Source organism: Esox lucius, chromosome 8, assembly GCF_011004845.1.
Source record: "Esox lucius isolate fEsoLuc1 chromosome 8, fEsoLuc1.pri, whole genome shotgun sequence".
Lineage (NCBI taxonomy): Eukaryota > Metazoa > Chordata > Actinopteri > Esociformes > Esocidae > Esox > Esox lucius.
Window position 1 is genome coordinate 20,673,861 of NC_047576.1, and position 20,646 is coordinate 20,694,506.

At 45.6% G+C, this 20,646-nt stretch overlaps 3 protein-coding genes across 12 annotated transcripts in view; 2 read left to right on the forward strand and 1 right to left on the reverse strand.

The window, feature by feature from the left end:
- Window positions 1–9,774, forward strand: part of sh3rf1 (SH3 domain containing ring finger 1) — a 39,461-nt gene extending 29,687 nt beyond the window's left edge. For both annotated transcript variants that reach the window (XM_029121796.2, XM_013135013.4), the window contains exons 7-12: window positions 1,130–1,257; window positions 2,220–2,390; window positions 2,492–2,760; window positions 3,175–3,449; window positions 4,021–4,382; window positions 6,428–9,774. In XM_029121796.2, the coding sequence (XP_028977629.1) occupies window positions 1,130–1,257; window positions 2,220–2,390; window positions 2,492–2,760; window positions 3,175–3,449; window positions 4,021–4,382; window positions 6,428–6,596 (1,374 nt within the window). In that variant the 3' untranslated portion in view covers window positions 6,597–9,774. The remainder of the gene's footprint in view (window positions 1–1,129; window positions 1,258–2,219; window positions 2,391–2,491; window positions 2,761–3,174; window positions 3,450–4,020; window positions 4,383–6,427) is intronic.
- Window positions 9,775–13,864: 4,090 nt separating this feature from the next.
- Window positions 13,865–20,009, forward strand: cbr4 (carbonyl reductase 4). Of its 2 annotated transcripts, none has more exons than XM_010872152.5 (6): window positions 13,865–14,013; window positions 14,333–14,489; window positions 14,656–14,776; window positions 14,870–15,006; window positions 15,816–15,950; window positions 16,079–20,009. In XM_010872152.5, the coding sequence occupies exons 2-6, from the start codon at window positions 14,345–14,347 to the stop codon at window positions 16,255–16,257; spliced, it is 717 nt and encodes a 238-aa protein (XP_010870454.2). In that variant the 5' UTR covers window positions 13,865–14,013; window positions 14,333–14,344; the 3' UTR covers window positions 16,258–20,009. The 2 variants fall into 2 exon arrangements, with proteins under 2 accessions (XP_010870454.2, XP_010870455.2); XM_010872153.5 differs by having other exon boundaries at window positions 14,337–14,489.
- The window catches only part of palld (palladin, cytoskeletal associated protein), a 73,147-nt gene continuing 71,127 nt past the window's right edge, over window positions 18,627–20,646 (reverse strand). For all 8 annotated transcript variants that reach the window (XM_020049105.3, XM_020049101.3, XM_010872154.5 and 5 more), the window contains one exon: window positions 18,627–20,639. In XM_020049105.3, coding sequence (XP_019904664.3) covers window positions 20,479–20,639 — 161 coding nt within the window. In that variant the 3' untranslated portion in view covers window positions 18,627–20,478. The remainder of the gene's footprint in view (window positions 20,640–20,646) is intronic.

Below are 20,646 nucleotides of genomic sequence, written 5' to 3' on the forward strand. Positions count from 1 at the left end.
TGTGTGGCGGTGTTGGTATGTGGGACTGCTGAGAGAGGGGGGGGGGGGCTACACAAAGGTTGAGCTCTCCGCTTCACTGGCGAACTCTACATGATGCTTCTGTACAGATGATTTCTGTGGCCCGCAGACAATCTAATTAACTCTGTGCCAACGCCAGCAGCATCACCGCAGACGCGCACACACACACACATTCCCTCTGTCTCACACACACACACACACGTGTTAGCACGTAGGCACGGCCCCTGCACACCCACCCCCACAGCTCCATTAAAGTTATGTCAGGATGCACCTCAGGCTTGGTAATGTCAAGCTGAGACACATTTCTCTTGTTTCTGGAGATGAGACCTGAATTATTTACTGTCTACCTTTCCTCTGCAGATGTCTGGATAGGTTTGCATGTTTAGAACGAAACAAGCCCTTTTCGTAGGAGATCAACGTATCTGTGTGTAATTGCGTAACAGTTGTTTTGGTCTGGCTTCTGTCACGTTAAAGATACAGAAGGATAGATAGAGGAGGGCCCAGACAATTTAGCTTGGAGCGCTGGGCTGAACTCTATAATGTTTTCAGACCATGTTTTTGACTTTCATAAGGCCCTAATTAAACACCACAATGATTCCACCAGGCCAACTGGTTTCCATAGCAACAAACAAACAAGCAAGATGGAGACTCCTTCCCATTTCCAGAGGGAAGTCAAGGACAAGACCCAAACCTACGTGCGAAGCGATACTCTCCCTCGTTCACTGAAGAGTAAATGATATCGCTCTGTTTTGTAGAGTGGTTTCTCCCATGAGGACGAGCATTGGTTTAAAGGCCAGGTCTGTGGTTCTCAAGTGTCACTACATAAAGGGCAATTTTGCTCACCTTATTTTTTTCACAAGCATTGAAAATAGTGTTACTGTTTTTTCACCACAACCAGCAATCTGTTGCACCGTTTTTTGTTTTACCACTGCACAAGATTTAGAATCTAACAAAATGTCCTGTTGCACTGACTTGAATTCCTTGTGTTTAATGTCTCTCAGTCCCAAACAAAGATGTTTTTGCATGTGAAGGTGCTTACTGTGAGCTGTTTAATTACGTGGTCTGATGTTCTGTTTTTTCGGCTGTTGTTGTTTGTTGTATTCGTTGACAGGATGCGCTCCCTCCTCCCCCGCCTCCTCCCCCACAATCCTCAGCTGTGGGAGCCGCCTCCTCGTTGGCTGCCAGTCAGAGGCCATCTCCAAGCACCAGCGACCAGAGTGGCAGACAAAGACCTACAGTGTAAGTACACCCACACACACACAGACAGACAGATGTACGTCTTCCACGTATGAAGTGGCTGCACGCGAAACCAGAGAGAAGACTCCGTGACACTGCGACTTCTCCACATAGCGTGAGATCGGAGCCTTCCCATGAACATTTCGGGCTCTGGGAGTTCTTCAGCCCTCTGAATGACCCCTCAGCTGTCAGTGTGCAGCCGCAGAGGTTGACCCAGTGCATAGGTGAAGGGTGAAAGGTTGACACCTGTGGGGAAAGTAGTCTCCTGGGTCCTATCAGAGGCCCTGCCTGTCACCTCTGACCCGTGACCCCTCTCATCATTACTCCTCTGAGAGACTCCAGACACCTGATAGGAATTGGCCACGGCCATCCTCCCCACTGCATATCTCTGTCTGTATGTGTTACGGCACACACTGACATTTATCCTCCCTTGACACTGATAAACGTGTCTTTGCTGTGGGTCAGCGGTAATTTTTTAAAGCCCCCCCCCCCCCCGGAGATGTTCACACTTCCTCCACAGCACCTCAGCGGAGCCACAACACACATCCAGAATGTTAGCATTAGTTCTGGGGATGACTATGCAGTTACATAAACATCTCTTCTGTTTTCACAAAACATATCATGTCGAATCCTTTTGGCGATATTGCTGTATTATTTTTGCAGTAATTGGCTTTAACCAGCACCGTAACAGCTGCATTTTCCCTTCCTAGCTGGTTAACAGTCTTCCCTTTTTTTCACCTTTTAATTCCTTGTTTTCTCTGTGCTGTCCTGTCCCTCTGCTGGAGACATATGGTGAGCAGTATGTTCGGAACATCACGTAGCAATATCATCTAAGTATCGGATTGTGATAATGGAAATGCTAATTAGGGGTCGTGGGTAAATGTGTCTCCTGTGATTAATACAATGACAGTCTTCTCCTGGGTGTAACTGGCATGGTTCCTGTGTTTGCCCTGTGCCCCCTGCAGCTACGTGGCCCTGTTCCCCTACACTCCCCGTAAAGAGGACGAGCTGGAGCTGAGGAAGGGGGAGATGTTCCTGGTTCTGGAGCGCTGTCAGGACGGATGGTTCAAAGGCACCTCCATGCACACGGGCAAGATCGGAGTGTTCCCCGGGAACTACATGAGCCCTGTCAGCAGGTCTGAGACGCGCGCAACACACACACACACACACACACACACACGCACGTCTCTGCGTTCAGCTCTTGTAGCCCAAACCTTTCCTCTGTCTGTCCCGATAGGACGGCGTCAGGCAACAGCCAGACCAAAACGCCCCTGGCTCTGGTAACCCAGGCTGGGCGGGGGGTCACCATCGTCAGCCCCTCCTCAGCTACCCTGGGGACCGTTGTTCCAGACTTCAACAAGCCCCTCCCCGTCTGCCCAGGCCCCTCCTGCCCAGTACCCGTTGGCGGGGTGACGGCTGGTCATGTGGCAACGGGACAGGCCAAGGCGCTCATGCATGTGACGTCACAGATGACGGTGAACCAGGCGCGGAACGCTGTCCGGACAGGTAGGACCCCTTGGGGAGGACACATTGGTCTGGAGGGGTTAGTTCATATGCAGCTGCTATCTGAAACCTCTGTCCTAAACCAAAGTTTATAGGAAATATTTTAATGGCCTAACTTCTGTTGGTGAAATTTCAGATGCTCTCCACACCAACATAGCGTTAGTGCTTCTCACATTTAGATGGTCAGTTCCCAACCGCTGGTCACGTTTTCACTGCTAATCATGTGGAATCCACCAACACGCCGGTTATGTGAATCTTCTGAAGCATATTTCTAAATTGTTCCAGGGACTTCAGCTGTCAATGCGTGTGGAAAAAGGGACAAAACATGAGTTAAGAGGTGTTTTCATAAGAGGGTTGATATAGGTGTGTTCTGTATGTTGGGATGATTTAACCGTATGCCCTCTCCTCTGCCCCCAGCGGCTTGCCACAGTCAGGACCGGCCCACGGCTGCCGTGACGCCCATCCAGTGCCAGCCCTCCACTTCCTCCAACGCTGCTCAAGGCTGTGTCCGCGCCGGGCCTCCGCTTGGCTGCGCCGCCGCCTCCCTGACCCCGCCCAACGTCAGCGCCGCCTCCCTGGACAGCGAATCCCTTCGAACGTCAGCGGTGCTCTCCGTGCCTGCCGCCCCCACCAACGGCAGCGCGGCCACAGCCAACTCCTTCCTCGCCTGTAGGCTGGACAAGGATGGCAAGGTGGGCATTCAGGATAGACCCCCGGGTTGCATCGCTGCAGTATTGACATAAGCGGTGTTAGCATTGCTCACATGTGCTTCCTTCCATCAGGCCTGTTTGCTGAGCAGCAGGGCTACAGTGGACAGCTGACCATCTGCACTTCCCCTGTTCCTTGTTTATATCTGACTGTATTCAAAACCAGATGCTCTGTTCCTTTGCCCAGCACAGGGGACATTCCAGTTTATCTTAAGCAGCAAATGTACACATAGAGGACCTTCTGTTCCGCAGGCTAGCCGTGGGAATTGATTTAGAGACAGTCAGCCCCCCCCAACAGAACAGATATCTGGCTGCACGCCAGATGACATCACACAACACTGATTACTCTGCAGCAATTTATCTCAGCAAGCCATTAGATGTGAGCCAGTTGACAACCTAATGACCAAGCCGGTGGATTCTGTTCATGCAGATTCTACTGTCCACACTATTAGTTCCTGTTAGTCTGTTGCCGTGGGTCAATATCAGGGTGCGTTGTGGGTAATGGCTAGTGGTAAGTTGCCGACCTCTTTACCTGCTTTGTTCTGACCTTCCCCAGCGGGAAAAGAAAGGTCTTCTGAAGCTGTTGTCCTCCAACAAGAAGAAGTCTCGCCCCTCGCCTCCCTCTTCCCCCACCCTCGAGGCGGAGCAGGCCGCCACGGGGGAGGTCTTTCAGGGTGCGGCAGGGCCTGAGGCCTCCCCCTCGTCTTCCGCGGGCCCCCACGGCCGTACAGTCATCTGTCCAGGGGAGCCGGAGACTGCTGCAGCCGCCGCGTCCTCTTCGTCTTCCTCAGCCCCAGAGCTGTCCCACCGTAAGATCAGCCCCCTGGATGGCTGTGCCCCCATCGCCCCGCCCCCTCGCCAGGCATGCTCCTCCCTCATCTCCCAGCAGCATGATGCCCGGCCAATCATATGCGAAAGGTACGGTAATCAAATGCAAAAGGTTGTCATAATGTTGTTCAGCATCTCCTGTGTTAAAGGCTAGGTGTGTGTGTGTTAAAGGCTAGGTGTGTGTGTGTTAAAGGCTAGGTGTGTGTGTGTTAAAGGCTAGGTGTGTGTGTGTTAAAGGCTAGGTGTGTGTGTGTGTTAAAGGCTAGGTGTGTGTGTGTGTTAAAGGCTAGGTGTGTGTGTGTGTTAAAGGCTAGGTGTGTGTGTGTGTTAAAGGCTAGGTGTGTGTGTGTGTGTTAAAGGCTAGGTGTGTGTGTGTGTGTTAAAGGCTAGGTGTGTGTGTGTTAAAGGCTAGGTGTGTGTGTGTGTGTGTGTTAAGGCTAGGTGTGTGTGTTAAGGCTAGGTGTGTGTGTTAAGGCTAGGTGTGTGTGTTAAGGCTAGGTGTGTGTGTGTGTGTGTGTGTGTGTGTGTGTGTGTGTGTGTGTGTGTGTGTGTTAAGGCTAGGTGTGTGTGTGTGTTAAGGCTAGGTGTGTGTGTGTGTGTGTGTGTGTGTGTGTGTTAAGGCTAGGTGTGTGTGTGTGTGTGTGTGTGTGTGTGTGTGTTAAGGCTAGGTGTGTGTGTGTTAAGGCTAGGTGTGTGTGTGTGTGTGTGTGTGTTAAGGCTAGGTGTGTGTGTGTGTGTGTGTGTGTGTGTGTGTGTGTGTGTGTGTGTGTGTGTGTGTGTGTGTGTGTGTGTGTGTGTGTGTGTGTGTGTTAAGGCTAGGTGTGTGTGTGTGTTAAGGCTAGGTGTGTGTGTGTGTGTGTGTGTGTGTGTTAAGGCTAGGTGTGTGTGTGTGTGTGTGTGTGTGTGTGTGTGTGTGTTAAGGCTAGGTGTGTGTGTGTGTGTGTGTGTGTTAAGGCTAGGTGTGTGTGTGTGTGTGTGTGTGTGTTAAGGCTAGGTGTGTGTGTGTGTGTGTGTGTGTGTTAAGGCTAGGTGTGTGTGTGTGTGTGTTAAGGCTAGGTGTGTGTGTGTGTGTGTGTGTTAAGGCTAGGTGTGTGTGTGTGTGTGTGTGTGTGTGTGTTAAGGCTAGGTGTGTGTGTGTGTGTGTGTGTGTTAAGGCTAGGTGTGTGTGTGTGTGTGTGTGTGTGTGTGTTAAGGCTAGGTGTGTGTGTGTGTGTGTGTGTGTGTGTTAAGGCTAGGTGTGTGTGTGTGTGTGTGTGTGTGTGTTAAGGCTAGGTGTGTGTGTGTGTGTGTGTGTGTGTTAAGGCTAGGTGTGTGTGTGTGTGTGTGTGTGTGTGTGTTAAGGCTAGGTGTGTGTGTGTGTGTGTTAAGGCTAGGTGTGTGTGTGTGTGTGTGTGTGTGTGTGTGTGTGTGTGTGTGTGTGTGTGTGTGTGTGTGTGTGTGTGTGTGTTAAGGCTAGGTGTGTGTGTGTGTGTGTGTGTGTGTTAAGGCTAGGTGTGTGTGTGTGTGTGTGTGTGTTAAGGCTAGGTGTGTGTGTGTGTGTGTTAAGGCTAGGTGTGTGTGTGTGTGTGTGTGTTAAGGCTAGGTGTGTGTGTGTGTGTGTGTGTGTGTGTGTTAAGGCTAGGTGTGTGTGTGTGTGTGTGTGTGTTAAGGCTAGGTGTGTGTGTGTGTGTGTGTGTGTGTTAAGGCTAGGTGTGTGTGTGTGTGTGTGTGTGTTAAGGCTAGGTGTGTGTGTGTGTGTGTGTGTGTGTGTTAAGGCTAGGTGTGTGTGTGTGTGTGTGTGTGTGTTAAGGCTAGGTGTGTGTGTGTGTGTGTGTGTGTGTGTGTTAAGGCTAGGTGTGTGTGTGTGTGTGTTAAGGCTAGGTGTGTGTGTGTGTGTGTGTGTGTGTGTGTGTGTGTGTGTGTGTGTGTGTGTGTGTGTGTGTGTGTGTGTGTTAAGGCTAGGTGTGTGTGTGTGTGTGTGTGTGTTAAGGCTAGGTGTGTGTGTGTGTGTGTGTGTGTGTGTTAAGGCTAGGTGTGTGTGTGTGTGTGTGTGTGTGTGTGTGTTAAGGCTAGGTGTGTGTGTGTGTGTGTGTGTGTGTGTGTTAAGGCTAGGTGTGTGTGTGTGTGTTACCACCCTGTTCTCCTGTTCCATGCAGGTACAGAGTGGTGGTGTCCTACCCCCCTCAAAGCGAGGCGGAGCTGGAGCTGAAGGAGGGAGACATAGTGTTTGTCCACAGGAAGCGGGATGACGGCTGGTTTAAAGGAACCCTCCAGAGGAACGGCAGAACCGGTCTGTTCCCCGGCAGCTTTGTAGACAGCATCTGATTTGACCGTCTGACTCACACAGGACCACAGCAGAAAGACCGTGACCAGACCACACCACTAACCCCACCATCAATGGTACCACATCAAACGTTGCCGTTGCCTTGTTTTCAGTGGCCATACTGCGAGCTGACCCAATCACGTTGCCACGGACAATAACATTGGATGAATATGTAAACAACCTTCAAAGAGGTCCTCAAAGCACGGAGAGGACTGGATAAATCGTTTAAAGATAGCTGTGGAGCTCACAGAGAGGACTGGATAAATCGTTTAAAGAGAGCTGTGGAGCTCACAGAGAGGACTGGATAAATCGTTTAAAGAGAGCTGTGGAGCTCACAGAGAGGACTGGATAAATCGTTTAAAGAGAGCTGTGGAGCTCACAGAGAGGACTGGATAAATCGTTTAAAGAGAGCTGTGGAGCTCACAGAGAGGACTGGATAAATCGTTTAAAGAGAGCTGTGGAGCTCACAGAGAGGACTGGATAAATCGTTTAAAGAGAGCTGTGGAGCTCACAGAGAGGACTGGATAAATCGTTTAAAGAGAGCTGTGGAGCTCACAGAGAGGACTGGATAAATCGTTTAAAGAGAGCTGTGGAGCTCACAGAGAGGACTGGCAGTTGAAAGCACAGTGGACAGAGCTGGAGGAGAGCACACTACTCATGTTGAACTTCTGTTTTGTCAGTTATTTATATCTGTTACCCTTCAAAATGTTAAGTGTGCCTTGTACTGTTTCTCACTTTATTGTAAATAAGGAAACAAAGATGATCAGAGAGTCACAAAAACAATGTTTTAACTTATTTTTTAAGTTTTGTTTTGTTTCGGGGTTTGGATGCGCTCTGCATTTTGTACATTGAGTGTCGAGGGGTGCCGGCCTTATGGCGTGTTTCCTACATCACCTTTTGCTCCTTTCCTATTGGTCCTCCTTGCTGTATGTGGATACTGCATGACGTCTGCTGATTGACTGCTAAGCAAACATGCAGAACACAGCAGACACGATGAGGGCCGGTGTTGGCAGTATCAGTGCATGCAGTGTATCGAGATGGGCTCGCTGGGGGCCTAATTCCAATCTGATTCCTTGAATCTATACTCCTATTGACTGGAAGTGATCAGCTGGACTGTATGGCAGCATCTATGTACCCTGTGGTTGGGTAATTGTCTGGTACGTTGCAAAATCCCATCCTTGAAAGAGGTTAAGGACCTTTTTGGAATTGGGTCCTGTACTTCACTCCAACAATGGAATTTGCACAACCCGCCCCAAACACCGCTTTGACCCATGGTACCCCAGATTGCGCTCTCCCTGGGCTCCAATAAAAACACATTGAGAGAAACATTATGGTGAATTTATTACGCTGTCGTTGCTTTGCTGTCGGGGCCAGGGTTATAGACACGTTTCCCGTATACGTGAAGAGGTCCTGGGAGAGGGTTTTTGTTTTGGCCTTTATTGAGATGTTGAAAATAAACACTCCATAGATCTTACAATCAAATGTTCCTTTAATGCTGTAAATTCTTCTGTGTGTACTTATTGAACATGGTAGCTGCTCGCCCGCTCTGTTAGTAGAAGACGCACCCTATCGGACATGGCTCTGGTTCTCACGTGAGCGAACAGACACCATTATACCCTACAGTAAGCATGTGCTACGACAGGCATAGCTACATTTGAAGTCATTCATTCTTTTAGTATTTATGTCCAGGTGGACCTATACAACGGAGGCCCTGTCTCCTCCAGCGTCTGACAGCCTTGATAGGGATGGCCTTTGAGGGCTCTCGTTTCAATGCTACAAGACAAAACACTGCTTACTTCTGATGCATAGACTGTTTTTCAGAATGTAAAAAAAATCGTTAATATCACTCCATTAATACAAGCTTGTGTAATTCTCCTTGAGGTTGCGAGATGAGGTTTTTAAATACCGGTCTGTGACTTGGAGACAGTAGAGTCTGGGTTTTGTCTGGTGAAGCTGTACAGTGCTATGTCAATACAATGTGTGTGATCTTAATAGTTCTATAGACTTGAATCTGATTTTTGTGGTTGGTTAGATGGGCCTTGGAGCCAGTTTTGTTGTTTTTGGTTTGTTTCAAAGCACAAAGTGGAGGGAGTTGGATGTGAATGAGTGGGTTTTGAGAGGCTTCCTTCTTACGCTCAACTCCTTTCATTTCCAAAATAATCCAGTGGGGGCGAAATGTCACTTCACTCTCTTCTCTCCTCCTCGTTCTCCTCCTCAGTCTTTTAGTCTTTGTAATGAGACTGACAGCACTGCTAACAAGTGACAGGAACATCAGGCACCATACAATGAGCCATTGATTTGACCCCATATTTTTTGGCAGTGGAGAACATTTAAATTGGATTATATTAGTCAGTGATTGATAGTTAAGTAGCTGTTCTATTGTTGGTGGGCTGTGAGGTAACTGCCTGCCTTCACTGTAGTACCTCAGACAGACTCCTGATGGAGCCTCTTCTATCAGACGCTGTGGTACGATACCCACAGCCTAGTCTAAATCGTAGATTGGACCTTTAGAGTCTAATCCTACAAAATGTTAAAATGTTGAGGCCATTTTAAACACCAGATTCTGATACACTTTATAGATTCCATTTGTCCAACCTGAGGGGAATTGAGGTAACTGAGTTTTCTGGAGATTTTCCAAAGCCTGTTTGGTTGAGTGTTTGTGTCAGGCAGAGTAATGGGGACCACTGTGTGACTGACTGCTGGGTATGTTGTAGATTGTTGTTTTAAGTGGTGGCTAGAAGCTGTATAAAGTGGTATGAAACACTGTTCAGAGCTTTTATTTGCTTTTCTATTTTTCTTTTGCGTAGAATGAACCTAATATTCCACTGTTGTCTTGGCATTCACCATCTCCACTTCACTTTTTTAATGCTCAAATTGTTTCACATTTGAAGCATTTTCTGTTACTGCATTGCCTTTTTCCATACATCTAACACACACACACACACACACACACACACACACACACACACTTTCACCTACTGTATTTTCATTTCAATCATCTTGATTTTCATATCTATAGCTGGAGGTTCAAATAATGCTTATTCTTTACATTCTGACTGTCAAGAACATCTGAACCAGTTAGCTTGGCTGTTCCTGTGAACATGTTTTTACTGTAATCTCATGCCTTGTTGGAACTCAAGGTAGCACTAAAGTCTGCTTTATTAAACTAAACAGATTGTCCTAATGCCAAGGTGACTTACTTGATTTGTTTGGGGGTGGGGGTTATTATTGTATAAAACAAGTCTATTGTAAGTCTGATCGTAGTGAATTGGCATCTGCTTGTTAATTGGTACCAGACTATGTACGGAACATTAAGAATTGGGAGGGCATAGCACATTTTGTAAAAATGATTATAACAATAAAAGCTAATTATTTCCACAAATATGTCAGGTGTGTGTGAGTCTGTCTGTCCATCCTTGTGTTCAGCTGGTCTCTGCTTGTGGGGGTATAGACAATACACTCCAGCTATTTTTAGGCACAAAGCATGGCAGAGAACTGGGACACCGCTCTAAGAATGATTTTAAAATATTTTCATGCCAGTGGTATACATTAAACTACATAGCGTGTAGAATTCCTGGTACCCACTACTCATCAGTCCTTGTCATAGATGGGTTATTGCAGCGGACTACTACACCAACCGGATTCCACTGCTATCAGCTAAAAACAAACCAGATGCAGCTCCAGTAAGCCTGCTAGTACCAAGGCTGACTGGAATAAAAAAAACTGCCTGCTCTGACAATTTCCAGTTCAGTTAAATTACCGTAATTTAGCAGATGCTTTTATCCAGAGTGACTTAGTGGGTGCATACATTTTCATACTTCATTTCATAATGGCCCCCAGTGGGAATTGAACTAGCAACACAGGTGTTGTACCATGCTTTAACAACTAAGAAACTTCAGTGGCCTCATCTTTGGGATGAATTGGAACAGACTTTGACAGATTTTAACATGAACATTCTCTCATCCAAACTGGCAGCAACTGCATGATGGCAGCATTCACAGTCTGTGGAATTCCTACACCATGTAGAATCTATACCCCGAAGAATTTTGGGCTGCTCTGGAGGTTAAGGGGTCTGACTGGGTACTATTGATGGGTTTACCTAACAATACCTGTATTTTTGTTTATGAACTGTGTGTACATAAGACAACCAGACACAATTACAATATATTTTTATTGAGGTTAAAGCCCCAACAGCCAGACACTGCATAGCATCTTTATAACAATGCAAGCTTTATTAAGAAAAAAATGTCTGCTGCCTCTGCATTGTTCCCAGAATGCTTTCTACTCCACAGTGTTGTTCCGGGAGGAAGGTGAGTCACAGTATTCTCTTGTCTGTTTGTACCATGATGCTGAGGTGGACAATTTGGAAAGGAGCTGACAGGGTTTCTGCGAGGTCACACGGGTACACTGCACTTCCTCTGGATGATATGTTACCATGGAGATCGGTTAGTCCAATTAGTGGGCATGCCTGGTGAACGGTGAAGCAAGAGGCTTCAGGGCAGGTACTGTACATTTACCAACAGTTGGATATTAAGATTGAGAATTGAATTTCCATTGCTTGCCTGGCTCACTTGGCTGCCAGGGTGTCTGGTAGCCTAGAGATTACAGCATTGGGCCTAAATGATTGCTGGTTTGAATCCAATGAGCAGACAAGGTGAAAATCTATCATTATGCCCATCAGCAAGGCTCTTAGTCTTAACCCAGATTACTTGTGTAAGTCTCTCTGGATAAAAGTCTCTGCTAAATGACATAAGTTAACCAACCAAGAACATTTCTCTTCCACTCTTCTCTGCACTCTGAAACTGTCTGGTTCAGTTGTTTCTTTAATGGTGTGGTGTACAGATTAATGAGGTGTCTCCTCAATCAATGAGCCTTGCTCTGGGATGGCAGTGGCTTCCTACTGGAGGATAGAGGGTATAATTATCTCTACTACAGTGTTAATGTGCTGATGAGGAAGTGGGTATGGGTAAGTGTGAAAGACACTATATATCAATATGTCTGAGAGAGGCACCGTATAAAATATTACATCTTAATATATATCTGAGGAAGTCACTGTGTGAGATCCCATAATTAAATGTCTCACAGGCTCTGTCAAGGTACTGTGGATGATAGGTAGACAACATTGTAACTGATCCAACTTATTTGCATCTATGAGCAGTTTCCTTTCTGTTTCCTTCATAATTCACATAATTTTTTATTATCCTCACCAGTGTTGAACAACAGATACTTAATTGTTTGATTACTGCATTAATTAATAAGACTTAAAAAAAAAAAGGTCCATATATTAAAAATAACGTTTCATATATTCTTATTCTGCTCAGACAAATTTTACTAATTAATTAATCTGAACAAGTGTATAAATTATATTTCTATTTTGACATTATAGAATATTTTTAAGACCACAGAAAGTGTCTGTCTTGGCAGGCGTCATTCGACCACAGAGTGCGAAGAAGGAAAATGTGGTCCCAATTTTCATGATGATGACCTGAATACAAATGAAGGCTTATTAAAATGAAATAATAATAATAATTAAAGCTTTATCACATGCACCACTTCTCCCAAAATGCATCATACATTCCAGTCAACACCTAAACACTAGCAACTACTTCAATAGCGATGCTGAACCGTTTCCTTAAATCAACTGTTTTCCTAAGGAAGGATATGATTGAACAAGTAAATCAGTTGAAAATGCAGTTCAGTGTTACTCATAAAACATGGGTAAGATGACTGTGTTATTTACTTTATTTTCCTGGACTCAAGTCACATAGGATCACAAATTACACTAATGATCATCTTAATGTGTGGAACCCTTCATCTTTATTGATCATGTTTTTTTTACCTGTGACCAGTAATAATACAGTGCCTTCTAGACCTTAGGTCAAAATAAGATATTTTTTCAAAGATAAGAATATGATAAAACCAAGATTTGGGTGCAAGTTTAACAAGGTTATACATTCACCTAAAGGATTATTAGGAACACCTGTTCAGTTTCTCATTAATGCAATTATCTAATCAACCAATCACATGGCAGTTGCTTCAATGTATTTAGGGGTGTGGTCCTGGTCAAGACAATCTCCTGAACTCCAAACTGAATGTCAGAATGGGAAAGAAAGGTGATTTAAGCAATTTTGAGTGTGGCATGGTTGTTGGTGCCAGACTGGCCGGTCTGAGTATTTCACAATCTGCCCAGTTACTGGGATTTTCACGCACAACCATTTCTAGGGTTTACAAAGAATGGTGTAAAAAGGGAAAAAACATCCAGTATGCGGCAGTCCTGTGAGCAAAAATGCCTTGTTGATGCTAGAGGTCAGAGGAGAATGGGCCGACTGATTCAAGCTGATAGAAGAGCAACTTTGACTGAAATAACCACTTGTTACAACCGAGGTATGCAGCAAAGCATTTGTGAAGCCACAACACGCACAACCTTGAGGCGGATGGGCTACAACTGCAGAAGACCCCACCGGGTACCACTCATCTCCACTACAAATAGGAAAAAGAGGCTACAATTTGCACAAGCTCACCAAAATTGGACAGTTGAAGACTGGAAGAATGTTGCCTGGTCTGATGAGTCTCGATATCTGTTGAGACATTCAGATGGTAGAGTCAGAATTTGGCGTAAACAGAATGAGAACATGGATCCATCATGCCTTGTTACCACTGTGCAGGCTGGTGGTGGTGGTGTAATGGTGTGGGGGATGTTTTCTTGGCACACTTTAGGCCCCTTAGTGCCAATTGGGCATCGTTTTTTCCTCTGATGGCTACTTCCAGCAGGATAATGCACCATTTCACAAAGCTCTAATCATTTCAAATTGGTTTCTTGAACATGACAATGAGTTCACTGTACTGAAATGGCCCCCACAGTCACCAGATCTCAACCCAATAGAGCATCTTTGGGATGTGGTGGAACGGGAGCTTCGTGCCCTGGATGTACATCCCACAAATCTCCATCAACTGCAAGATGCTATCCTATCAATATGGGCCAACATTTCTAAAGAATGTTTCAGCACCTTGTTGAATCAATGCCACATGGAATTAAGGCAGTTCTGAAGGCGAAAAGGGGTCAAACACAGTATTAGTATGGTGTTCCTAATAATCCTTTAGGTGAGTGTAGATTTGAAGCTAGGGTAAAATGGCGAACCTTAGCTTTATTTTCAACCCTAAACTAAACCCTTTGCCTGAGTGGACAGTCGGTCCAACTACCTAAGCAGGCACTAGTACGAGCTTTGCTATTTATGTACTTGTCTCTTCCTCCCCCGTGTGGTAAAATTAATAAACGCACTGTAGGAATAAATGGCGACCTCCGTGTGTGATGTGTCTTTTCATTAAATCATGGTTTATTACATTATTGACTGGCGACACAAATAGATAAACGATATAGAGGAAACTTACAACTTAAAAGGCAAAAGGTTGCGTGAAAACGTGAGTTTTTCTTTCAAAATACTTTTAAATAATCTTGATAGTACATACTAGCTAGCACATACAAGCTATTTGTGAAATCGTTTGACAGCCACACAGCACGGTGTTCAATAAAGTAAATATTAGCTAGCTAGCTATCTTTTCCTTTGCTGTGGTCTAGTTATGTCGTAACTGTTGTCCATCTATGACCATGAACTTTACAATACCCATTTCCTCGGGAGTCCCGGGAGTTCGGGGACTATTCGCTTGAGGCGTCAAGGGCTTTTAGTGCAATTGAACTAGGCTGTCTCTGATTCTCTGTTCCTTACTGCGTGCTCTCCAGCTAGGCAGGAGCATGTCAAGGTTGTGTGTGGTTACTGGGGGCTCCAGGGGTATTGGCAGAGCTGTATCAAGGCTGCTGGCACGAAGTGGCTGCAGGGTTGCTGTTGTATCCCGGAACCAAGAAGCTGCTCAGACAGTTGTGGCGTCCCTCCAGGGAGGTACGTTAACATGCCTGCAAGGTTTTCATGCTGATTCATCTGTTAGGATTTACTCTTTACATCTTCAGTGTCAGCAGAGGATTGGCTGATTGCCCTATTTACTACTCTTGTTCATTTTCTACAGTTTCCTATCCATCTAATGTTTTACCAATACGTTGTGTTTTAGCTGACCATATGGCCTTCAGTTGTGACGTCTGCAAAGGAGAGGAAGTGCAGAAGACTTTTGAGGCAATCCAGAAAACCTGTGGAACTATCTCATACCTGGTCAATGCAGCTGGAATCAACAGGTGTTCGAATGTGACTAGGAATACGTGTGGATGAGTTAACCGACTGAACCAGAACAGTGTACAATGTGTGCATCTGTCTGTGTTTGTCTTCAGGGATGGTCTGTTGCTGAGGACCAAGCCAGAGGACATGGTGGCTCTGATTCACACCAACCTGCTGGGGAGCATGCTGACATGTAAAGCGGCGCTACGGAGCTTGCTCCAAACCCAGGCCGGTGCCATTGTCAACATAGGTACTGTACCAAACATGGTGGATCTTTAAAGGAACTGTATGTAAAAATGTGTGTGCAAGCTAGGTGAATTGTAGCAAAAAACCTGTTTGCATTCAACCCAACTCTCCCCAATAAAGGGAAAGTTATATTTATAATGGACATTCAGTGGATATTCAATTTCTTTATGTATGGACATTGTTGAGAGTAACCGAATAGCCAGTCAATTTCCATTATATAACTAACTTTACCTTGCCCTTGTGCTGCTAGTAAGTTTCAGTTTTGGTCAATACAGCTTACAGAAGTCATTTAACGTTTTGTCCAAACTCTTGGTTGGTAAGTGAGCATTTACTATCGGGTGAGCATGCTTTCCCATGTGAGCTGGCAATATTATCTGCTGTACTCCCGCGAGAGTGGGAACAGCTGGCTCTGGTCAACCAGCTGTTCCCTCATCAGTTACCACACCCGCTATGATCCGGAAAAATCTACCAGTCAAATGCCTGGTCCTAGGGAACCCCTTCTGTGTAGTTTGGCAGTAAGTAAATTGTCCTGTCCTTTAAGAACTAGGGAACTGGATATTTGAACTGTATTCAGTTGTACTGTACTCGTTTTGTTCAATGACAGTAAAGTCTAATCTAATCTAAACTAGTGAGCTGGATTTTTCTGTTTATTCTTCTGGCTTTTTGTACAGCTTCTTCTTTCCCCAGCCCTTTACCATACCTGATGCCGGCAATGTTGCTGTTTGTCCACTAGGTGGTGGTGTTGGTCCAGGGAATGTATGGACTTCCATGGACCTGGGTCAGCAGTGCCCTCACTGTGTTTGTGTGTTATAGGCTCAGTGGTGGGCTTGAAGGGCAACGCAGGTCAGACTGTGTACAGCGCCAGCAAGGCAGGTCTGGAGGGCTTCACCCGCTCCCTGGCCAAGGAGGTTGCCTCACGCAACATCAGAGTGAACCTCTTGGCCCCAGGTACGGAGCTGTCTCCTCTGTGCTGCTACCCTCTTCCTCATATCTGCTGTCAAATGGGTCACATAGATTCTTATTTGCTTCCGTCCTCAAATGTATCTCCTGACTGTCTGTCCCTGTCTGCTCTCTAGGTTTCATCCGAACAGACATGACGGAGGGGCTGAGGGAAGTGGAGGAGGTGCGGCTCGTCCCTCTGGGGAGATTTGGGGAGCCTGAGGAGGTGGCGCAGGCGGCATTCTTCCTTCTGGAGTCTCCCTACATCACAGGACAGGTGCTGGTGGTGGACGGAGGGCTTCAGCTGGGCATGTAGGGAGGACCTCCAGCCCCACTGGAAACTAGCATCCTCCACACCCCTGAATACTGTCAGCCCCTCTGGTTAAAACTACCCCCTTTTACACACCTGAACACAGTCAGTCCCTCTGGTTAAAACTACCACCTTTTACACACCTGAACACAGTCAGCCCCTATGGTTAAAACTACCCCCTTTTACACACCTGAACACAGTCAGTCCCTCTGGTTAAAACTACCACCTATTACAAACCTGAACACTGTCAGTCCCTCTGGTTAAAACTACCCCCTTTTACACACCTGAACACAGTCAGTCCCTCTGGTTAAAACTACCACCTATTACAAACCTGAACACAGTCAGTCCCTCTGGTTAAAACTACCACCTATTACACACCTGAACACTGTCAGTCCCTCTGGTTAAAACTACCCCCTTTTACACACCTGAACACTGTCAGCCCCTCTGGTTAAAACTACCCCCTTTTACACACCTGAACACAGTCAGTCCCTCTAGTTAAAACTACCACCTATTACACATCTGAACACAGTCAGCCCCTCTGGTTAAAACTACCACCTATTACAAACCTGAACACTGTCAGTCCCTCTGGTTAAAACTACCCCCTTTTACACACCTGAACACAGTCAGTCCCTCTGGTTAAAACTACCACCTATTACAAACCTGAACACAGTCAGTCCCTCTGGTTAAAACTACCACCTATTACACACCTGAACACTGTCAGTCCCTCTGGTTAAAACTACCCCCTTTTACACACCTGAACACTGTCAGCCCCTCTGGTTAAAACTACCCCCTTTTACACACCTGAACACAGTCAGTCCCTCTGGTTAAAACTACCACCTGTTACACACCTGAACACTGTAAGTCCCTCTGGTTAAAACTACCACCTATTACACACCTGAACACTGTCAGCCCCTCTGGTTAAAACTACCACCTATTACACACCTGAACACTGTCAGCCCCTCTGGTTAAACCTACCACCTATTACACACCTGAACACTGTCAGCCCCTCTGGTTAAAACTAACACTCTCTACACACCTGAACACTGTCGGCCCCTCTCTGGATACACCCAACAACCATTACACACCTGAACACTGTGAGCTGGGTCATTGAAACTCTCTTGGATGACAATTACTGCGGAGAGCTCTGTATGATTAAGATCAAGAAAGAGCTGCCTTTTATCTACAGTACATGAGCTCATCTCTTGGCAGCATATCTTTATGTTGACTTTTGAAGTGTACATCCCCATGCCTTTGAATGGGAAGGGAGTGAAATACAGAGCTGTATTAGATTTGTAAGCTCTGTGGACTTGAATTTGTAATCAGAGCCATAGATGTGTATATGGTTGAGGTAATAGTGTCGTCCCTGTCTTAAATATGGTTGAGGTAATACTGTTGTCCCTGTCCTTAAAGGGCTGTATCACAGGGTCTGTTCTTCTGAAATCCCAGAGTGGGCGTGTCTTTGTGCATGTGACCGACACTGCGGATTCAGCAGTGTCTGAACCAGTCTGTCCCTTCACAGCCTTAAGGCCTAACCGACGCTCAGGAGATTTTATGTTATTACTCTTTCCCTGACTTAGGGCACACAGGGCTGACCAAAGAGCTCATGTTTACTTACCCGCACCCCCTCACCCCTAGGGGGACCTCCACACAGCCATCACAACACAGGACCCCATCACTACCCGAGATGGGGCCTGGCCGAGCCTTGCCTGCTTACAGCTGGAGGGGATTAAGAGGGGGATATATTTATAGAACTGGGAATGTTTTGAGGTTCCAGTTACAGCTCAGCACCGGCGGTGCAGACGGATGAGGGCCGGAGGTGCTGTGATCTCATCCGTCATTTCCTCCGCTGGAGAGACGTTCCTAGCCGGAGTGTGCTGCCCTGTGCCCCTGGCAGTGGCACACATCAGTCTGCCTTCATGGATCCTGGCGGGGGCTGAGTCGCTCTCCTCCATGTGAGCCGTGATCGTGGTGACGCTGTCTAAGGTCTTCATGGGGGAGACAGTGCAAACGTGGAATCATGGTGAAATCTGATAAGAATTCTTAATAAAGAACGGCATCCAACCTCTGATGGATGATATGGCTGCAGAATTTATTCAGGCTTAGTGTCTCATCCCTCAGCATAAACAGTCACTCCACAGAGACTTAGATTTTTTTTTTTATTATCCATCATAAACTAACATAATATCGGGAGAACATTTCATATACAGGAACAGATAGACAAATCGAAAAGGTGTCCAATATGTTGGTACGAGTGACCCCAGTAATTGTAGATTAAACATGCTCCAAAAAGATACAGCAAAAGATGCCTATTTGTTAATACAGTGGTGAGAGAAAATATAATGACAATGAAATACAATCTGTGTCTATCTTTCCCCTTCTCCACAGCCTATATTTGTCAAAAAGAATTGTCCATGTGGTACAAATACCTCAGAAAAACACAGTGATAGAAACAGGCCCATAATCTTTTAAGGCAATACGTAGTTTCAAGAAGTAAATTCTCATACAGAAAGGATTGTTTTGTCATTGGGAGAAGAAAGAAAATAATTTCTAATATAATTTATGTCAAGTTTCTTGGGAAAGTAAATAGTTATTTTCTCATATAAAAATAAAGCGTACAATCTGTGGTGTGATCACTGAAGTCATTAAAGCCATTTTAGGACCGTCTCATGTGTTTTTAAACTTCAAAAATGAACCATTAAAGAAAATAATCTCTAGAATCAGTCATAACCACTGGTTTCATCAGCACCCATTATTTCATCATCGTCAACATAGTCCTTTTTGTCTTTCGTCTTATCACAATTTTTCCTCTTCTGCAATGAATTCTATTAAGAAAAACATGCTTCTCTCCTTAAAACGTCAACTCACTGATCAGACAGATCACTAAGCGTGGAAGTGACTTGTCACTGGGCTGAGACCAGTCATCTGGGCCTCCTGTCCTGCCCCAGGTAAACCCATCCGGTCCCAGTTAGTCACCTTTCACACTTCAGTACCCCCCTAGCCTGTCATGGCCCTGCTTCTCCATCAATCGATCTCTGACATTGTCATGGTAACACCGCTCTCAATGGTGTTCATGTCATTCAGTCAACATTCTTTTTTCCACAACTCTAATTCAAAGTCACTACAGTATTAACTTTCACGGTCATATTAACTAAAAAAGAAAAGAAAAAAAGTACTATAAAAGGCCCGGCCTTGTGCAATATCTATGGTGTTGTGCTAAATCTAGAACCCAACCATAGTGATATTTATGGTAATGCTGCTAAATCTAGAACCCAACCATAATGACATCAATCGTAATACTGCTAAATCTAGAACCTGATAAGGCTGGTGCTCTTCATTTCTATAACCAGACTGTTGATATCCGTATTGTGCTATAATACCCAGATTTTACATATCAGTCATTTAGCAGACGCTGTTTCCCATTTAAAATAACTTTGTGCTGGCTGGGGGTCTTTCCGTACCCCAGGGAAACATGACATGCTTCCCTGATGCTTTTTGACCAACCATCCCTTATCACTGCACATCAATTGCATTCCAAGTGTGTCACATTTCTACTTACGTATCTCTGACTCTACAGCTATAAGCAAGGCGTGAATTTAGGGCTTAATTCAATCAAACCCCGATTCCGGTATTTACGCATGATTTCAAAATATTTAATTGGTTTTGGTTACTGTGCCCCCCTCCCCCATAGGTCTTCGTATGCTGTTCAGAATTAGTGTGTTGGAAGAATTTTGTAAATAATGACACTGCGTAAACATTTTAAAACGAACACCAGCCTTAAACTATTACAAACAGCTTGATTGTGACATGCATAATAATGCTACTTTCAGCATTAAACTTTTAACTATCATTTTTACAAAGAAAGATCTCAGGCACTTTCAGAGGTGACATTCAGAGTATGGTTATGATGTTCATTTAAGAACTTATTTGCCAACAAGTCTTGTATAGTTTCACACCCCCATCAGACATTTGTAAACAGTCTTTTTTCCATGGTGGCCGTCCAGGGTAGATTCCTCTGCTTATATAGTTGATAAAATATAACCACTTGATCCTAAGTTGTCATCCGCATTTCACTGATATATGGTGTGTGACACTGCCCGCCATCAACACTAGCATCTGTGGCTGTTGGGGGTGGGAGTAAAATGTACCCCTATATGTCTGGGGAGAACGGGGGTCAAAAGTCAGTTGTAAGGCGCTAGGGGTGGTTTGGGCACACGGGTCCCGGCTGGTCTACAGGTCATCACTCTCCACCAGGCCTCCTGGCTGCAGGGGGCTGGAGTCGGGGAAGAAGGCTGCCTTCACGTCCAGGCCCCTCTCCGTCAGCGCTGCGTAGCGACTCGCAGATGGACGCACCTTCTTGGGCTTTGGTGTGTGGGGCTGCTGCCACTGAGCTGAGGA